Here is a 17,187-nt window from a genome sequence, read left to right as displayed (position 1 = left end):
TAGTATAGCCACGCGGTTATACGAGGGAAATTTTTTTTCTTCTTAAAATCGTATAGCTGTGCGGCCTTACTCGAGTTTTTATTTATTTTATTTTTTTAAGAAATAATATAGCCGAGCGGAAATTGAATACACAACTCCGAAGTGTAAATTAGTTCAAATACAACAATTCTATATTTTAATATTTTAAATGGTACTTTATTATATTTAGAAGAAAATAGAAAAGTTATTGGACGTGTCAAGAGGAAATTGAATATCCAAGATATTATCTTGGTGGCGCGGTGGGCTTAAATTGGGCCGGATGCTAGGATGGATTGAAATATGACCCGACCCATAAACGGTTATGGTCATTTTCAGTCGCAACAAAAACCCTAGCCAGCATTCCCTATATTGTCTCTTGCTCTCTCACTCATTTGCATCACTTGTGCTCTCACGGAAGAACGCTCCGCCTCACAGGTCTCTCTCTCGTTCTCTTTCTTTTTCTGTGAGTTGAATTTCTAGAGAAAAAATTTATCTTCTCTATGTTTTTTATTGTTATCAATTACTGAACAGAAGACTTCAATTTTGGCTTTGCATGTTTCAGATCTCAAGTCAGAGCGAAACGTTTTTCCGCAAAAGCCATGGCTCTGGTGAGTTTGTTTCTTTGGGCGTTTAAATGTGAATTGTCTCTGCTTTTACTGCAGTTCATATCTTATCGTTAGAGTGATCGATTTATGTTTGGTTTCATCTTAAAAGTTCTTAATTCTAAGATCATGTGTGTTTTGTTTTTCCCCTTGATGTTGGATACAAGTCAATTTTGAATCTTCTTAGTTGGATTTGTTTTCTGATAGTATTGATGGAATATTAAAAATAATATTATAAACCCATCTGAACACATGCGATTTTGGGGTATTGTTTTTCTTTTTGTCACTGAATTTGAGTCTGTTACAGTTTATCTTATCCTCTGTGGAAGTAGCTTGATATGCTATTGATTTCCGCTATTTGTCATCAGTAACAATTTTCTGGTCTTCCTTTACTAATAGATCTGTATGATCTACTTTGTAGGTCTTGCATGCAGGGAAGACAAACAAAAATGCTTTCAAGACCCTCATAGTTGCGGAGTACACTGGTGTAAAAGTTGAACTTGCACCTGATTTTGAGATGGGTGTCACCAACAAGACTCCTGAATATTTGAAGTTAAACCCTATTGGGAAGGTAGACTGTTGTGTGATTTCTATTTACTAAATTAAATGCTGGTTTGGGTTTATGTTTTAATGGTTCTATGATATAATTCTAGGTTCCCCTGCTGGTAACACCTGATGGTCCCATCTTTGAGAGTAACGCCATTGCACGTTATGGTAAGGCTATGCTGTTTATCTAATTACGTTTATAAAATCTTATTGGTGTACTGTAAATTAACTTTGTTTATGTCTGGCTTCAGTTGCTCGCTTGAAGGCTGACAATCCTCTTATTGGTTCTTCTCTGATTGATTATGTAAGCAACTCTATTTCTCTCTGTTGTTTTTTTGTGTGTAAACCTCGAGGCTCAAGTGCAATTTTATTTTATGTGTTTTAATTTGTCTCAATTCTGCCCTTTGTTATGCTTACTATTATATGTTATTTATTAGGCCCATATCGAGCAATGGATTGATTTTGGATCATTGGAGATTGATGCTAACATAATTAGCTGGTTTAGACCAAGATTCGGATCTGCTGTGTACCTTCCTCCAGTAAGTTACATATTCATGAACTTGTTTTCTGATGTTGGATCATGCGCCTATTTTGTTTATTCTTTTAAGACAGTTGATCATGTAAAATAGAGACAAGAATAGACCTATATTTGTCTTTAGTAGTAGGGCAACAGAGTAGAGATTAATGGATTATGTTAATTATTTTTTTCACTATGCTAGTTGGGCTTTGTAAGGCCTTTAGCAAGGGATCCAGTTAGGTGTGAAAGTCAGAAAATGCAATCATGTTATCTCCCTTGGCCTAAATGGACCATTAAAATCTAAAGGCACACATGTGACTAAATTGGTGTGTGAATTCTTTTTCTCTGATATAATGACCTGATTCAGAGTCTAGATAATCTAGTTTTTTATGATCCCCCATTCGTTCCTGCTGCCTTGATGGTTCATTGGAGTCTGTCTACTTTGCTTTTTTATGAATTCTGATGGAGTCTGTTTGGCGTTTAATTTTTATGTTTTCTATTTAGGCTGAGGAAGCTGCGATTTCTGCTTTAAAGAGAGCGCTAGGTGCCTTGAATACCCATCTTGCTTCGAACACATACCTAGTTGGTCATTTTGTAACCCTTGCTGACATTATTGTCACATGCAATTTGTTGATTGGGTTCACCAAGCTCATGACAAAGAGCTTCACTTCGGAATTCCCCCATGTTGAGAGATACTTCTGGACCCTGGTCAATCAACCAAACTTCAAAAAGGTATTGGGTGATGTCAAGCAGACTGAATCTGTTCCACCTGTTCCATCCGCAAAGAAGCCTTCCCAGCCCAAAGAAACTAAATCCAAGGCCAAGGAGGAGCCCAAGAAAGAAGCCAAAAAGGAGCCAGCAAAACCCAAAGCAGAAGCTGCTGAGGAAGTGGAAGAGGCACCAAAGCCAAAACCCAAGAATCCTCTTGATCTGCTGCCCCCAAGCGGTATGGTATTGGATGACTGGAAGAGACTTTACTCTAACACAAAGACCAACTTCCGTGAGGTTGCTATTAAAGGTAATTATCTCAATGCTTGGTTATTGTCATCACACTTAAACATTCAGTGGTGTTAGGTGATCCACACAAGCCAGGCTTGGCTGCTCCAACTGATATTGTCATGGGACCATTTCTGTCGCGTGTATTACTTTTGGAGTACTCTGTTTGGATTATGTTCTCAAAATTTAGAAACATTGATATAATTTGGTTTGTTTGCCGTTGGCTCCTCTTTGGAATGTAGGAAGTCCTAAACATCAGTTGGGTTTGTTAACCTAGAATGGATATTTATATCCTTGTTTCCTTGCTTTTTTGCAGGATTCTGGGACATGTACGATCCTGAGGGATATTCACTTTGGTTCTGTGAGTACAAGTACAATGATGAAAATACTGTATCCTTTGTGACACTGAACAAGGTCGGTGGATTTCTTCAGCGCATGGATCTGGCCCGCAAGTATGCTTTTGGGAAGATGCTAGTGATAGGCTCAGAGCCACCATTTAAGGTGAAAGGGTTGTGGCTCTTCCGTGGGCAAGAAATTCCTCCATTTGTGATGGAGGAGTGCTATGACATGGAGCTCTACAATTGGACAAAGGTTGACCTTTCAGATGAAAACCAGAAGGAGCGTGTCAACCAGATGATTGAAGACCAGGAGCCTTTTGAGGGCGAGGTTCTGTTGGATGCCAAGTGCTTTAAGTGAAATATCCAATCCCTTACTGAAAGGGTGTGTTTTTGGTCTGTCCATCTTTTTTTGTTAGGGTTCGATTCCGTGGTCGATTTTAGACAGTTAAGTCTTTGGTGTCTTTGAGTGACAAGTATAATTTATAATCCATGTTTTTGCAGTTTGAGTTTGGAGAATGGTTTAGACATTTAAAATGCTATATGATACAATCTTTTCATCAGATGTATGCTTATTTTCCCATCAATGTTACTGTGAACAACTAGAAGCTGAGAACAGTATTGTCAAGTAGTTCCTTTTTTGGATATGGTAAACCATGAACTTACGAAAACGTGTATTTTACCCGTGTCTTTGTGAACGTGTACGAGAAACGTAACGTGCATGTATAATAAAGTGGAGACGAGTAGCTGGGCGTGGGGAATGTTGCCATCAATAAGCTTTCAACCAAATCAAGAAGTACATGCCTATGAGTCGACTCTATGATATGAGAAAATTATAATTCAAATTTGTAAATAATCACAATTATGCGAGAATTTCTAAAGTGCTAACATTTTTTCCATGCCTATATAGTATATAGCGAGACTGATATGAAAAAATTGCGCAGATCACACTTGGACCATAGCAAGGAGTTTCAAAAAAAAGCAATTTTCCTCTTATGAAAAAAATTCCATCAAAGCTAGCGCAAGTGAACTTTTTATTTTGAAATGGGTGGTTTCGTCACTTGAAGACCCCAAAACGAGGGTGGAATTCGAAATATGGAGAACATGCGGACAATACTAGAAAAGGGCTTTCGTAATTATTCAAGTTTCGAAAATGAAAAGATTTCAAAAAAGAACAAAAGAGAAAAAAACACGCAAAGCGTGGTAGCGTGAAAGGAGAGCGATCTCTCCAAAGAGAAAACCTTGATAGACAGAGAGAGAGAGAGAGGGAAAGTTTCACAGAGACTTCTGGAGAGATGAGTGCAATTTGTGGCTGCAGATCGTTGAGTTTGTTTGTATTATTGGCTTCAATTTCTCTACAATTCATCCCAGGTTGGGCTTCTGAAATCTCTCTTCAATTTTAAAATTATTAAACTTTACATTCCATTCCATTTTTTTGTGCATCAATATTTCTGTATCATGCTTTAATTTATATATGTATTCTATATAGCAAGCGTAATTATTTTTCTTTATTCAATTGTTCTGTTAGTTTTTTTATAATTCTATTGAAATTCTCTTTGAAGTTGCTTTCTGGGTCCGTTTCAGATCACTTATTTCAAATGTTTGGTTTCTGATAAAACTAGAAAGAAAGAAAGTTCCGAATTTGTTTTTGTTCTTTGTCTTGTTTGTTATTATTAAATAGCTAAAAACCCACCTGATGCAAACCCAACGTAGTCATTATTTGAAGTGTAATGTGTACGTGGATTATCTAGTTTTGTGGAATCCAAGTACTATAGCTGGATTTTGGAATGGTAGTATTTGCAATCGTAATAGAAATCTATGGTTGAGTGTAGTGGCTTAAAAACTTTTGGAAAATGAAAAAATAAACTAAATATGTTGCAACATCCAAATGTTTAAGTGCTTGCTTTGGTGTCTGCAAATTAATTATGTTTTAAGATTCTTGGCGTTGAAGCATCCTGTAAGCATTATACCATCAGATTGATGTGCTATTACTTCAAGTCTTAAAAACCAAACTTACCGTAGACTAGGCGATATTATCAAGGAATGATATATGATGCCTTTTTTGATGATATGATATGATTAATTGTTTCTCATGTTAACAAGACGAGATCTTTTATCTCTGGGACCTTTTATTTCAGGATTTTCTGATGATTCATCGAGTTCCAAAAATGAGAAAAAAGCTGTGACGCATTCTACTTCCAGTCACACTGGATCTACGTTGGCCATCATATTCCTTGGACTTGTAGTAGTTGCATTGTTCTCCTTTTTCCTTTTCAAGCTATGGCAAAAGAAGAAACGAGAAGAACAGTATGCCCGTCTTTTGAAGTTGTTTGAAGAGGATGATGAACTTGAGCTTGAACTTGGTCTTCGGGATTGAAAAACTTGGAGTTAATTAAAGTCATGGTGTGCCTCCTATCTTTTTGTTTTCAGCTTCTCAATGTGCAAAGTGTCATTTCTTTATTTTCAAAATTGGTTTAGGGACATCACTATATAGTAATTGACATCAATAATGCAAACATTGCATGAGTATTTTTTTTTTCTTTCTCTAACAGGCTTTAAGATCTTATCAGTTTTTCAAACTATCCTACAGTTTGAGATCTTATCAGTTTCCAAACTATCCTACAGGCTTTCCTTTGATTTCCCTTTAGAATCTAGGGACCTATGATGTTTAGAGTATCATCAGTTCTTTGGTTGTTGTGAGGGGCCTGTACCTCTTTTCTGTTTGCATCACTTATTTACCATATTTGTGTACTGAATATGGATGATTTGGTTTATTTTGATACCCCTGGGTGTTATGCGGAATCATATACAAACTCTCAAAATAAATTTTTTGATCACAAGTTCAATTAAACTTGTTGAATACTTGTGCACACATGTTGGCATAACTTGAATGCTATTATGTTTACTTCTTTCCCCTTTTTTTTTCATTTTTCTTTTCCTTTTTTTTTTCATTTTTCTTTTGAGGACTAAAGTGTGAGGGCATGCTTGTTTGTTTGATGCGACTATTCTTATTGTGTACCAAAATGTGTGCAAGTATTTATATCTTTCTTGGTGCATCCCTTTCTTACTGTATCCTGGTTTTTAAGTTTGGAAAGTTGGTATCAATGCCTCGTATTGTCTCCATATCCTGGTTTTTAAGTTTGGGGTATCTTTGTTTTGCAGGCTTGAATGACTTTTGTATTTGAAAAACTCACTCCCATAACCAGGACTGCAGTTTTGTGTCCGGGGTTGAGGTTAGATAATTTCTGTCAATTGTGACATTTGTAATCTTATCATCAAATGTAATTTTTTTTCTTCTCACTTTTCTGTTTTGTTTTTTTAATATGATTTCATACGATATGTGAGCTAAGGAAAGAATATTATTTTGTATGAATGCTGACCTTGAATTTTGAATTCACATGTTTGACTAACATCATAGTCCTGACAAGTTGTTTGAATCTTGATATAATTTTGAGATAACTTTAAGTCGTATAAGTCATTGAAGCCATATGCTTTTCATTGGCTGGCATGAATAAGATGACATAAACTTTGTGCTTGATACAAATATTTTTCTATCTTTCTGCCTTGTGTAGTGTGATATTTCCTAACACATGTTGTGTAAGCGTGTGTGGGTAAAGGGAAGCAACTTCAATTATTTTGACAGTAAATCAAGGATAGTGTATTGTATTTGGTAGATGATGCTTCTGGTGTGGGAACCATTCTCTTGCACATTTTGTTGGGGACACCTGCAAGACCTATTGACAAAAGTACAGTTGAGTTTATTGAGGCTAAGCTATCACATCCAAGCCAATTTGTTCTTTATTTGAGTAAAGTTTTACTAATTTTTAATGTCTTAATAAGACGTCATTGTTATGAAAAGCAGGCATGAAATTATACTGTTTTATGCACCTGTGTTCAAGATGGTTAACTATTTAACGGTTCAGTGTGGAGGTTGTTTGAAAATGACGAGTAGTACAATTTGCCAGTCCAGGACGTCTTTCTTAATTGGAAAACTATTGATCGGAGATTTTGAAGACTGTTATTCCTAGTTATCTTGACCTAGATAGTAGGATCACTTTTAATGTTTAAAGTTGTTCGTTTTCTTTTGATCATTTTATGATTTCCATAATGAGCCTTTTTACTTTCAGAAGAAATTTGATATTACAATATTTCAGGAAAATCTTTTATTTTTTGGATGAGTTACCAGCACACACTAATTTCATGTTTTCTCTTTCCGTGTGATCATTTTGTGATTTCCATATTGTGTTCTTGTAGAGGAAATGAATATGCGCAGCTTAGAGCCGCATATTTAATTTGCAGACATTTCTACAGCAGTTGTGCATGTTTTTAGCAATAAGTTTTTGTATTATATCTGTTCTTTACCCAAATTTTTGGGCTTCTTATGCAACCTATACTTTTTGAATCATCATTCGATTGAGCTTCATGAACTGATTGTAGGTTTTTGCTATCTTAGTTTGGAAGTGATCTATGGATGTCTTTATAGCTCTTTCAAAACGGTCTTGTTCTGTTTTTGCATGCTGTCTGATCATAGGAGTAGATTCGTATGGCAAAGATGGTTATCAGAGCTTATGTTCGTCTGTGCTCTATTTTGACAGTGCAACAAATGCTGACAAGTGCTTCAAAGTTTTGTAGTACATAATTGTACTGACTGTTACCTTCTCTTCTTTCATCTGGCTGATTCAGTCTCTCCCTCTCAATACTCATATGGCAAAGATCAATTTAAATAAACTTATATTGCCTATTGCCTTTCCTTTTAAAGTAAATTAAAGGTGTCTTAGCAAAGGGAGCTGACTGATTTAACTTTTTACATTCATTTTCTTCTTCTATTTGGCTTGAAAACTCTTGGAAATGATAAGATCAACAACACTTCATTTTGGTGCTGAAAGATGTGAGACTCCCGGGAGATGATGCTTGGCTGTCTTTAAACTTTTTGAACTCTGTTTTTTCTATTCGGCCTGAAAACCCCCGAAAGTTAAAAGATCAACACTTGGTTTTTGGTGCAACATGCGACTCCTAGTAATGATGCTTAGTAATAACACATTTGATCCGTGGTCTTAAAGGAAAGTAGTGTTGAATCTTTGAGATGCGTTGGGCATTTATAAATGTATTATTGTGTTTTGCGATTATCCTTGTTGGGATGTTTTACAACGATTAATATGCAATTCATTTCAATTACCGATGAGTATGAACCATTCATCAGTCATGGCAGCTGCAGAATCAAAGAAAATTTTACATTTTAACAAGATTGCAAAAACAAGAAACCCAACTTAACTTTTTTTTTTTTAATTTTTTTTATGAGCAAGAGAATACACGCATGTAAAACAACAATAAAATTTAGCATTTGTCTATAAACAATAATAAGCTAAGGGGTTGTAAGCTACAATAAGCTTTAGCATTTGCCTACAAGCTGCTGGAAGATGATAGAAAAATCAAAGGGGAGCCTATAAGCTATGGGGCTATAAGCTACAATAACTAAAGAATAATGTGTTGGCTATCAATGGGATAACACATGAAAGAATATATTACTGCACGTAGAAGTATGTTGCACAGAACTAATGCTGCGGTTGAACCCTATGAGATGCCAAACAAAGAGCCCAAAATTAGTTCATCAGTTTGTCAACACAGCTTCTCACGGTTTTGGAAGTCAAAATTATCAAGATGCCACAAGGTCTTCGACGAGTCAGGCGCTACTGTTTCAGTGATCAAAACAATTAATCATGTTTATACAAGTTATCTTCCTGTTTTGGCTCGTTTCATTCCTGTACTGTTAAATGGTGACATGCTAGGGCTTATACTTGGGCTCATACTCGGACTCTCTTCCCTCAATGTACCGTTTAGCATAGCCAATTCTCTAAGCTGTTGCTTCTTATAGTGATCGAAGGACTCGTCCTGCAAGACACAGGTTACAAGTGGTCCAAGAAAATGATGAATTAAGAGTTAAAACTCCATGATTAATCCTATTCATACCACAGGCTTCAGAAGGTTTTCTAGTATTGCCACTGCATGATCCAATCGCGCATTGATTATATCCTCAGGAAATTCAGCCTCCACCAATACATGCAATGGCTCATTAAGATGTTCATATCCGGGCTTTTCTTTTAATTTCTCTTCCTGAAGGTAAAATAGAAGGCATGCAGAATAAGAAAAAGTGCAAATATGCAAGGAGCCGAATGATATCAAATAAATCGAGAACTTGACAAGGATCCATGACCATTTTCAAACAAAATAACTCTTAAGGATACTAATTCATGTGTTGAAGGACAGATGACCATATCATGTGTATATTATCATTGGTAAAACAATTACATTCCAACTTATTCGGTAACCTTAATACAAAAAAGCAGTGTATCATTTCTAGGACTACATCAGACTATTACTCACATGATATTTCATTTACTTTATAATAATAAACATATAAATAGAAAATAAACAAATTATTTTATAGTTGTAGAAGTTTGATCCCAAACTCCACTTGGTTTTTTGGGATATTCCCACTCGACATTTTTTTACAGCAAAATGGATGGAATTCAGAAAACTGGACATCAAGGGCCACATTGCCAGTTTTTATAAAATTTAAGACTGTAATTGGCTGATAAAAGAGCTCGAGGGTAAATTGAATGTGATAGTTCAGAGACGAAAACGGCAATTTACCCAAACAAGGAATTAGTGCTAAATAACTAATTGGTTGATTAAGACTCCCATATTTGAAAACTTCAGAGCATAGTTCGCATAAAATATGTAAGAAGGAAACAAACATCGCCATATATAAAATTGAGAAGAGGTCAAAATGGACAAAAACATAAGTCATCTATGAAAATAGTTGTGATGAGCCAAGCTCCAACGTGCAATCAGAGAAGAGAACAACAATATATTTTGTATAATAAATCAAATGGTAACTGTAAAAATGAATATAACTGGGCACATTTAAGACTTAATTTTTCATGCAACCATGCCAACTAATCTGCTCCAACCTAATCACATGGTCAATACCAAGAAAATTTTTGTAAACAAAGAAAAAAGACTGCAATACCTTTACAGAATCCTTCACAGAGCCCCGACCTCGGATGTAAACCCTACACTCTGTCATCGCTTCAACTCTTTTTAAGGAGTTCCCACGTGGTCCCAAAATTCTGCCAACAAAATTGTACTGCAAACCTTGGAGTCAGAAGTTGTTAACTAAAAGAAAAAGGTCAAAATCAACTCTACAAATCATATACCCCTTGCTTACATGTGGATATTTGTCCACTGGAACGTCAAGTCTAATTACTCTCTTTACAACAGGAGTGGCTGGAATTCCTTGCACCCCAGGCCAGCCCATAGAAGGAGATTGAAACGGGGCCATTCTCTGTATATGTCCATTTTCCTAAATGAGACAATGTAGCACAGATGAGGTTTCATACATACAAACCACACAAGACATAAGCAAAACCTAAACTCTCTTCCCACCAAGTCATACTCCATGAAAGAGTGTTTTATTTAACTATGGGCTTGTGACGCGCATGCACATGTGCATAAAGGTGTAAGTAATTGCTCCATTCTCCAATTTGTGGCAAAAAGAATGACACTAAGAGTAGAATCAACAATATCATATTGGAATTTGGTTTGGACGGCCACCAAAACACTACCAAAATGGACCATGGTTGTGACATAAAGTCACGTGAGCTTGTGAAACATGCATAAATGAAAATAAATAAATACGTATTGCATACAGTGCACTCATTTTATCCTATTACATCCTACCAAACCATAAAGGTAACACCGTCATGCACACAAGCAAATATGAATAGTTACAGAATGGTCAAAAATGAAGTCAAGAAACAACAAAAATGGTCAAAAAGAACGTAAAACAAATTACAAAATATGCATCAACGATATCTAAAACTAACATTACCTCCATTTGCATTCCTGGCCATCCCTCCAAATCCATTGGTCTACCATTTGCGTTTTGACTTAATGTCCTAAATGGACTCTCATGCTCAAGTCTTTCATGATCTACAAGAGTTTGATTGAAGCCTGACACCCGTCTGATTTCTGTGGTGGCATTACAGAACAAATTATGCTCGAGCAAGAACATCAGAACATTGACACTAGTCTAAACATGGCTAAGCATTTTACAACAGCTCCCAACCAACGCACTACATTGATTATATGAGCACACCGTGTACTATAAATTTTCCAATAGATGTTTGTATAGAGAAGAAACTACAGTTACCACCCCCTGAAAACCCTTTTCAAGGACTCAGTAGAGAAACTATAATAATTGGAAATTTTAAGTATAAGATGTTTTACAGCTTAATATCATCCAGGCAAAAGATATCTTTACTCTAGTGTTCCTTCTAATCTTTTGTGAATACACCATTTGGTATCATTACTTGTCCAAAACGCATCAACACCATAGACAGAACATAGATTTTTCATTTATTGACAAGTATGGGTTGGAACAAACATATCCAAGAACAAATGTCCAACTTCAGCACACAGATGTCAGGTACTCAAACCCAAACTGATGTCACAGGACATGAATGACTATACATACATGAAAAACCTGTACTGAACAACAACTTGTTTATGAGTTAACTAAAACCCTTTTTAAATTTAAAAAAAGAAATCAGCCAAAGCTTATTGCCAACTACAAAAGAATGTTGTTTGTTCACAAGAGAGAGAACAAGACTTAGAAGTTGGCTACATAGGAGCAAAACAGTAGATAGAGTTTCTATTACCGTGATTTAGAAGTCTGCTACATAGGGGCAAAATTTGCATGAATGGTCCCAACTTTTGCTTCTCTGCTAGTAGTTCAGCCAAATATCTGCCATTATACCAGCCAAATCATGTGTCAATTCCTAGCACGTGCAGTTTCTTTATGGTCCCAACATGAAGGTGTGCAAGCGAACTGGTCTAAATGTATCAGTTTTTTCTTCTTTTTTTTTTTTTTTTTTTGGGGGGGATGAGAGACATAAAATTTTATTGAGATTGAGTTGAAAGTACAAACATCATTACAATAGACAAGATGTCCATTGGAAGCCAAATCCTAACAAAAGGCACAGAACTCTAAAATGACTAAACTGCCTTCTACATAACAGAAGCCATCATATCACTGGAAAAAAAATAGCAACAGAAACAATGGAATTTCCCTAATCTCTGAAGAGTCTAAAGCCCACAAAGAATATCAAAATTCAACTTTGCCACCTAAGAACTCCAATTCCTCCCAAATGCCAAAAATCTTTCTAACCACACCAACCAAATCATCACAATCACAACAAATCTGTCTAAGACTTCTCCGCTTAAACTTTCCTCATTACAATTGCAGAACAACTGGTAAAACCCAAATTTACCTCAACAATGTCCACCACAACTCTAATGCGATCAGGCAATGAAGAAACAAATGGTCAGTATTTTCTGCCATTCACTTGAACATTAGACAACCAGTGAAGAGGGGCAAGCATCAGGCCTCCAGCCATTTCCCAAGTTGAGCCTCATTTTTTCATTACTCAATTCCCCAGATAAGAAAGTTTGCTTCAAACCTTCCATTTACGTCAAGAGCAGTTTGAGTTCCAATTACAAAGTCACTTGGACACTGTTTCTTTAAATATTTACCTATTTCTTTCTGTATTCTCTTTCCTACTTCAAACGCAAAAAACAAAGCAGGTGAGCAGGACAGTAGGTCTCAAACTACATCTCACCTGCCATGCCAACAACACTTCTCCACTAAAGAGCACACTCCCACTGAAGAATGAGTCGTTTTCTTTTTTCTATTTTCTTTTTAATCTTGGATTCAATATGTGGAAATATATAGCTATGTATGATCTGAAAACAGCAGAAGTGAAGTGAAATAAGAACTTGTGTGGTTTGACCTCAATAGGCAAACACTCAAAATTAGACCAGGATTTGCCCGCCATTTGAAGCATACCAATGTTAACAAGTGCCAGAGGAATTTCTTTGTTCCATTTTGACCATATGGATCTATTTGCGGCATTTTAGAGAAAAAAACTATCTAGTAAGTCTGAAAAGTCTGCAGAAATAATCTCCCAAAAATATGAAACAAAGTACACTAAAAAATTTCTTACACAATAAAGCAATTAACCAAATATCTTATTCATGGCATTTCAGAAAAAAATGTTTAACTTTACATAAAGTCTGAAATGCCTAAAGAAACATATCTACAAAACACAATCTTTTTTTTCTTGAACAATAAAGGAAAATGACCATATAGATATTAAGATTAGCATTTCATAAAATGGTCATGTAAACTATTTCTAGAAACTCATGGAGTACAATTAAGGATTTGAAATTCATAGCATAATACAATCTCAATCCCACCAGGTAACAAATGAAAGATTAAAGATTGAAATCCAAGTACATCAGAAAAACATAGGACAGCCACATATATGGGATAAACGCATAAGTCTTGAAAATTAAAATGCATAGGCCAGCCACCTCTATATAATATGATAAAAGCACCAGACGCACTGACGGCAAACATGAAGTATGGAACCACCAACTACACATACCAATCAAAACGCATTAAAAAGACACCAAAAGAAGATTGAATTAAAACTTAAGCGCTGGACTGAAAAGACTGACCTTTCTCGATCTACAGGGAGAGAAGACCTGTGTGGAGAAGCATGGACTCCAGGAGGTGGGTACTGGAAGTAACTCCCAGAGGGAATTCTCTCTCCCATCACACAAGAACTACTGTGTATGTGAAAGAAACCAAAAATTAACATAAACCCTTAAAAAATAAAAAATAAACCACCCAATTTGACATAAAATTATGCAACTTAAAGGAGAAAACCCAGTTGAAAAACCACCAATAAAGTAAATATCTTGACAAGCGAATAGAATCCGCTCTGATGAAAACACACAGCATACCAATAGAACAAAACAGAACCCAGCAAGAAAAGAATATATATAGAGAGAGAGAGAGAGAGAGAGAAAGAGAGAGAGAGAGAGAGAGAGAGAGAGAGGGAGAGACTTACCGGATGGAAAGGAGAGAGGAGGAGGGAGGTGGGGGCAGAGATATTCAAATCTATTCTGCCCCTTATTGGAAGTGGGAGTGATGCGAGAGTGAACAGAGAGACAAAATCCCTACTACAGCATGAGTCTCATGGAACCCCTTGCTGTATTTATACTCAATCAAATCACTCCTTTTAATATATATTGTTTTTCTGGACGGGAGGGGTTCATCATTCGGCCTGTGAGCCCATGGGCCTATGGGAGCCCGCCCAGTCCATTAAGGAAAAGCCCAGCCTGATTCACATGCCAACAACCTAAGCCTCCAAATTCCTTCAGGTTGTGAGACACATTAAAATTCAATATAAGTCCCAAAATTACAAATAAAAAAAATTAAAAAATTAGAAAAATTAGAGAGACGGGTCAAAAGAACTTATTAGATGACGGTTTTATTCAGTTTTATGGTAACAAAATTGTATCTTCACAACTAATTAACGACATTTCGTAGTTTGATATTCAAAAGACGACGATTTTTTACCATCGTCTATTGCGTTTTTCTTGAGTAGTATAAACTCAAATTCTTCTTTATGGAGCATTTTCCCGTGTAACCAAGTTGTTTGCACAAATTATGTAACATGGATTGAAGAGAAACCTAGTTGGTTGACCCGTGTTCTTGCTGAAGATGTTAGTTTCATTATTTGTGAATTGACATCTCTTGCCCTTCTTAAAAGAAAGGGTTATTCGTAGCAATGATCTCTCAACTATACTCGAAATTACATTTTGGTCACTCAACTCAAATATTAGTTGCAAAGGTCACTCAATTGGGTGTTGTGTTGCACCATTAGTCTTTACCATCAAGTTTGTGACTTTTTTTGTTTAAAATGATGACATGACAAGCATCTCTTAGATTATTGATGGGCAAATGTGACTTTTCAATTAGGATTATTTGTAGCAATGATCCCTCAACTATACTCAGAGTTATATTTTGGTCACTCAACTCTAAAAAATAGTTATAGAGGTCACTCAATTAGGAGTTGTGTTGCACCATTAGTCCCTACCGTTAGAGAGACTTGACGGTAGGGACTAATGGTGCAACACAACACCCAATTGAGTGACCTCTGCAACTAATATTTGAGTTGAGTGACCAAAGTGTAACTTCGAATATAGTTAAGGGACCATTACTACAAATAACCCTAAAGGAAAAAAAAAAGATTGTTTTATTAGTGTCCATTAGCATGCTAAACACGTCTATTTGTCCTGTTGTTTTGTTGTCCTGTCTTGAAAGAATCCTATCACAGAGAGAGAGACCCAGTTAATCATATACAAAAAATTTCACAATTGAGAATCTAGGAGTAATGACTATATATGATATTCTTATATAAATATGGAGAAACCGTCACTAAAGAAAAATTGTGAAAACAATTAATATAGAAAATATGTATATATTTTTTTACAGGAATATAACTAGAAAGAAAATATAACATTTGTATTACAATGATCCACTGATTCACTCACGAGTCACTTCTTCAAGTCTAAAAGCAATTTCCTTCTCGTCCACCAAACCTTTGTTAAGCTACTCAAACCGTTGCCTCAGCTCGGCCTGCGCATTGAACAAGCCTTCCTTTTCTGCCTCCCTTGTCTTCCTCAACCCAGCCACATCCCGTGCACCATCTCCACAAGCTTATTGATCAACTTTCGCTTGAATACGTCGATCTGAACCCCATAAAACGACCTGCTACTTCCATAAAGGGACGGCGAGTACTCTTTTTAGGGATCGCGAGGCGGGCAGGAGTAACCGAGCCTCGCTAAATTGCCGAGAAGGAATGACCAGGGCTAGGGTTTGGACTGAGTTCGGGATTAGGATTGGGCCTATGCATAGAGAAGAAAGGTGAGTCTTGACCAAAGACAGCTCTGAGACTCTCCGTGAGCTCGACAAGATTGGCACTTGGGTAAACCCAATTGTGCAGATAAGGCCTTCTCCAACCTATGAGAGGCTAAACCCAAATTTCCCCCCTCCAAAAATTAACTATTTGGATTTTGCCCGGACTCAAATTGTTTTTTCTTCCAACCTTCCGGACTGAAATTTAAGTCCACAACTTAATTAAATTGTTTAAGAATGGTTTAAGTCTAATTTTTTTTTTTAGGGATAAATTTTCTTCGTTCAATCTCTTTAAATAAACTTCATAATTAAAATTTTTGAACAATTTGACCTAAAAAAAATTGAAATTCCACAAATATAATTTGACCTAGATTAATTTAAAATATTGTTTTGGCCATTGGATTTAAATTTCAGCCCTGGATCTTTTTATATACCATTTAAATAGTTTAGATTTAATCTAGATCGTTGATTTAAGTTACATTTAGAATAAAAATAAAAATAAACCAAATTCAATTGTACAAGCAGACAAACAGCAACTTGACAAGTGGCTGGACAAGTAGCCAAACAGCAACAGTCCAACAAGTCAGCTGGGGCCCATGTCAGATGTTGTGCACATGAAGCTGTTTTAGGTGCAGTGGGCTCCGTTGAATAGTGTTGGGTCCATGCAATACTTGGACCCATATTTGGATCCAAATTTAGGTTTTTCCAAATTTTGAGTCTTTCATTTTCTTGGGTTGGGAGAGATTTTGGGCAATATTTTGGGTTTAGGTCATTGGGTTGGAGATGGCCTAAGGGATGGAAACCAAACCAGAGGGGTTGACGTGGGCATGAAGGCGCTTGATGACCATGTCGCACGTGGGGTTGATGTAGATGCATGTCGAGTGATGGGGGTAGGACTCCGTGAGCCAGATGATGACATGGATGTTGTAGGTGACGTTGTGAAATGACATGGGGATGGTGCCGTCGACCTGGAAGAGGTTGACGGAACGACCGTCGTTGTGGGTGAACGTTGCCGTTTTGGGGTTGAGGCAAGGGTACTTAGAGGTGAGAGAGATGAGGTGCATGCGGATGAGGCATTTGGTGTCTTCGGAGTAAGGGAGGGCAGAGGGGCCCCGCTGCCAGAGGACTGAGCTCAGGAACTAAATCAGTTGCGGGTTCTCTGGGGTTGAACCGGCCGCCGAAACCATATTGGAGATTTGATATTTACAGAAGCAGAGAGAGAGGTTGAAGCTATATTGGAGGGAAATAGGTTTCCTATATCCGAAAATATTGTTTGTGACAATTTTTTACCATATTTATAATACAATAAAATTTGTAGGTTAAGAAAAGTAATAACTTTTAATT

At 36.5% G+C, this 17,187-nt stretch overlaps 3 protein-coding genes and 1 pseudogene across 6 annotated transcripts; 2 read left to right on the top strand and 2 right to left on the bottom strand.

Moving 5' to 3' along the window:
• LOC18792916 (elongation factor 1-gamma) lies at positions 338–3,642 on the top strand. Of its 2 annotated transcripts, none has more exons than XM_007222865.2 (8): positions 338–453; positions 581–626; positions 1,042–1,191; positions 1,274–1,334; positions 1,418–1,470; positions 1,604–1,705; positions 2,188–2,701; positions 2,996–3,642. In XM_007222865.2, exons 1-8 carry the CDS (start codon positions 341–343, stop codon positions 3,373–3,375), a joined length of 1,419 nt encoding a protein of 472 aa, XP_007222927.1. In that variant the 5' UTR covers positions 338–340; the 3' UTR covers positions 3,376–3,642. The 2 variants fall into 2 exon arrangements, with proteins under 2 accessions (XP_007222927.1, XP_020410571.1); XM_020554982.1 differs by having other exon boundaries at positions 339–481.
• On the top strand, positions 4,169–6,488 carry LOC18789394. Its single transcript, XM_007226820.2, has 3 exons — positions 4,169–4,385; positions 5,153–5,417; positions 6,177–6,488. The coding sequence occupies exons 1-2, from the start codon at positions 4,310–4,312 to the stop codon at positions 5,389–5,391; spliced, it is 315 nt and encodes a 104-aa protein (XP_007226882.1). The 5' UTR covers positions 4,169–4,309; the 3' UTR covers positions 5,392–5,417; positions 6,177–6,488.
• Positions 8,325–14,142, bottom strand: LOC18793229 (KH domain-containing protein At1g09660/At1g09670). Of its 3 annotated transcripts, none has more exons than XM_007225690.2 (8): positions 13,991–14,142; positions 13,596–13,706; positions 11,735–11,820; positions 10,906–11,045; positions 10,243–10,377; positions 10,045–10,161; positions 8,982–9,125; positions 8,325–8,903 (listed from the first exon to the last, which is right to left on the bottom strand). In XM_007225690.2, exons 2-8 carry the CDS (start codon positions 13,691–13,693, stop codon positions 8,745–8,747), a joined length of 879 nt encoding a protein of 292 aa, XP_007225752.1. In that variant the 5' UTR covers positions 13,694–13,706; positions 13,991–14,142; the 3' UTR covers positions 8,325–8,744. The 3 variants fall into 3 exon arrangements, with proteins under 3 accessions (XP_007225752.1, XP_020410573.1, XP_020410572.1); XM_020554984.1 differs by lacking the exon at positions 13,991–14,142 and adding an exon at positions 13,449–13,512 and having other exon boundaries at positions 13,596–13,913; XM_020554983.1 differs by lacking the exon at positions 13,991–14,142 and having other exon boundaries at positions 13,596–13,914.
• Positions 15,472–17,117, bottom strand: LOC18792125 (annotated as a pseudogene).

Source organism: Prunus persica, chromosome G1, assembly GCF_000346465.2.
Source record: "Prunus persica cultivar Lovell chromosome G1, Prunus_persica_NCBIv2, whole genome shotgun sequence".
Classification (NCBI taxonomy): domain Eukaryota; kingdom Viridiplantae; phylum Streptophyta; class Magnoliopsida; order Rosales; family Rosaceae; genus Prunus; species Prunus persica.
This window is presented reverse-complemented; position numbering and strand designations above follow the sequence as displayed.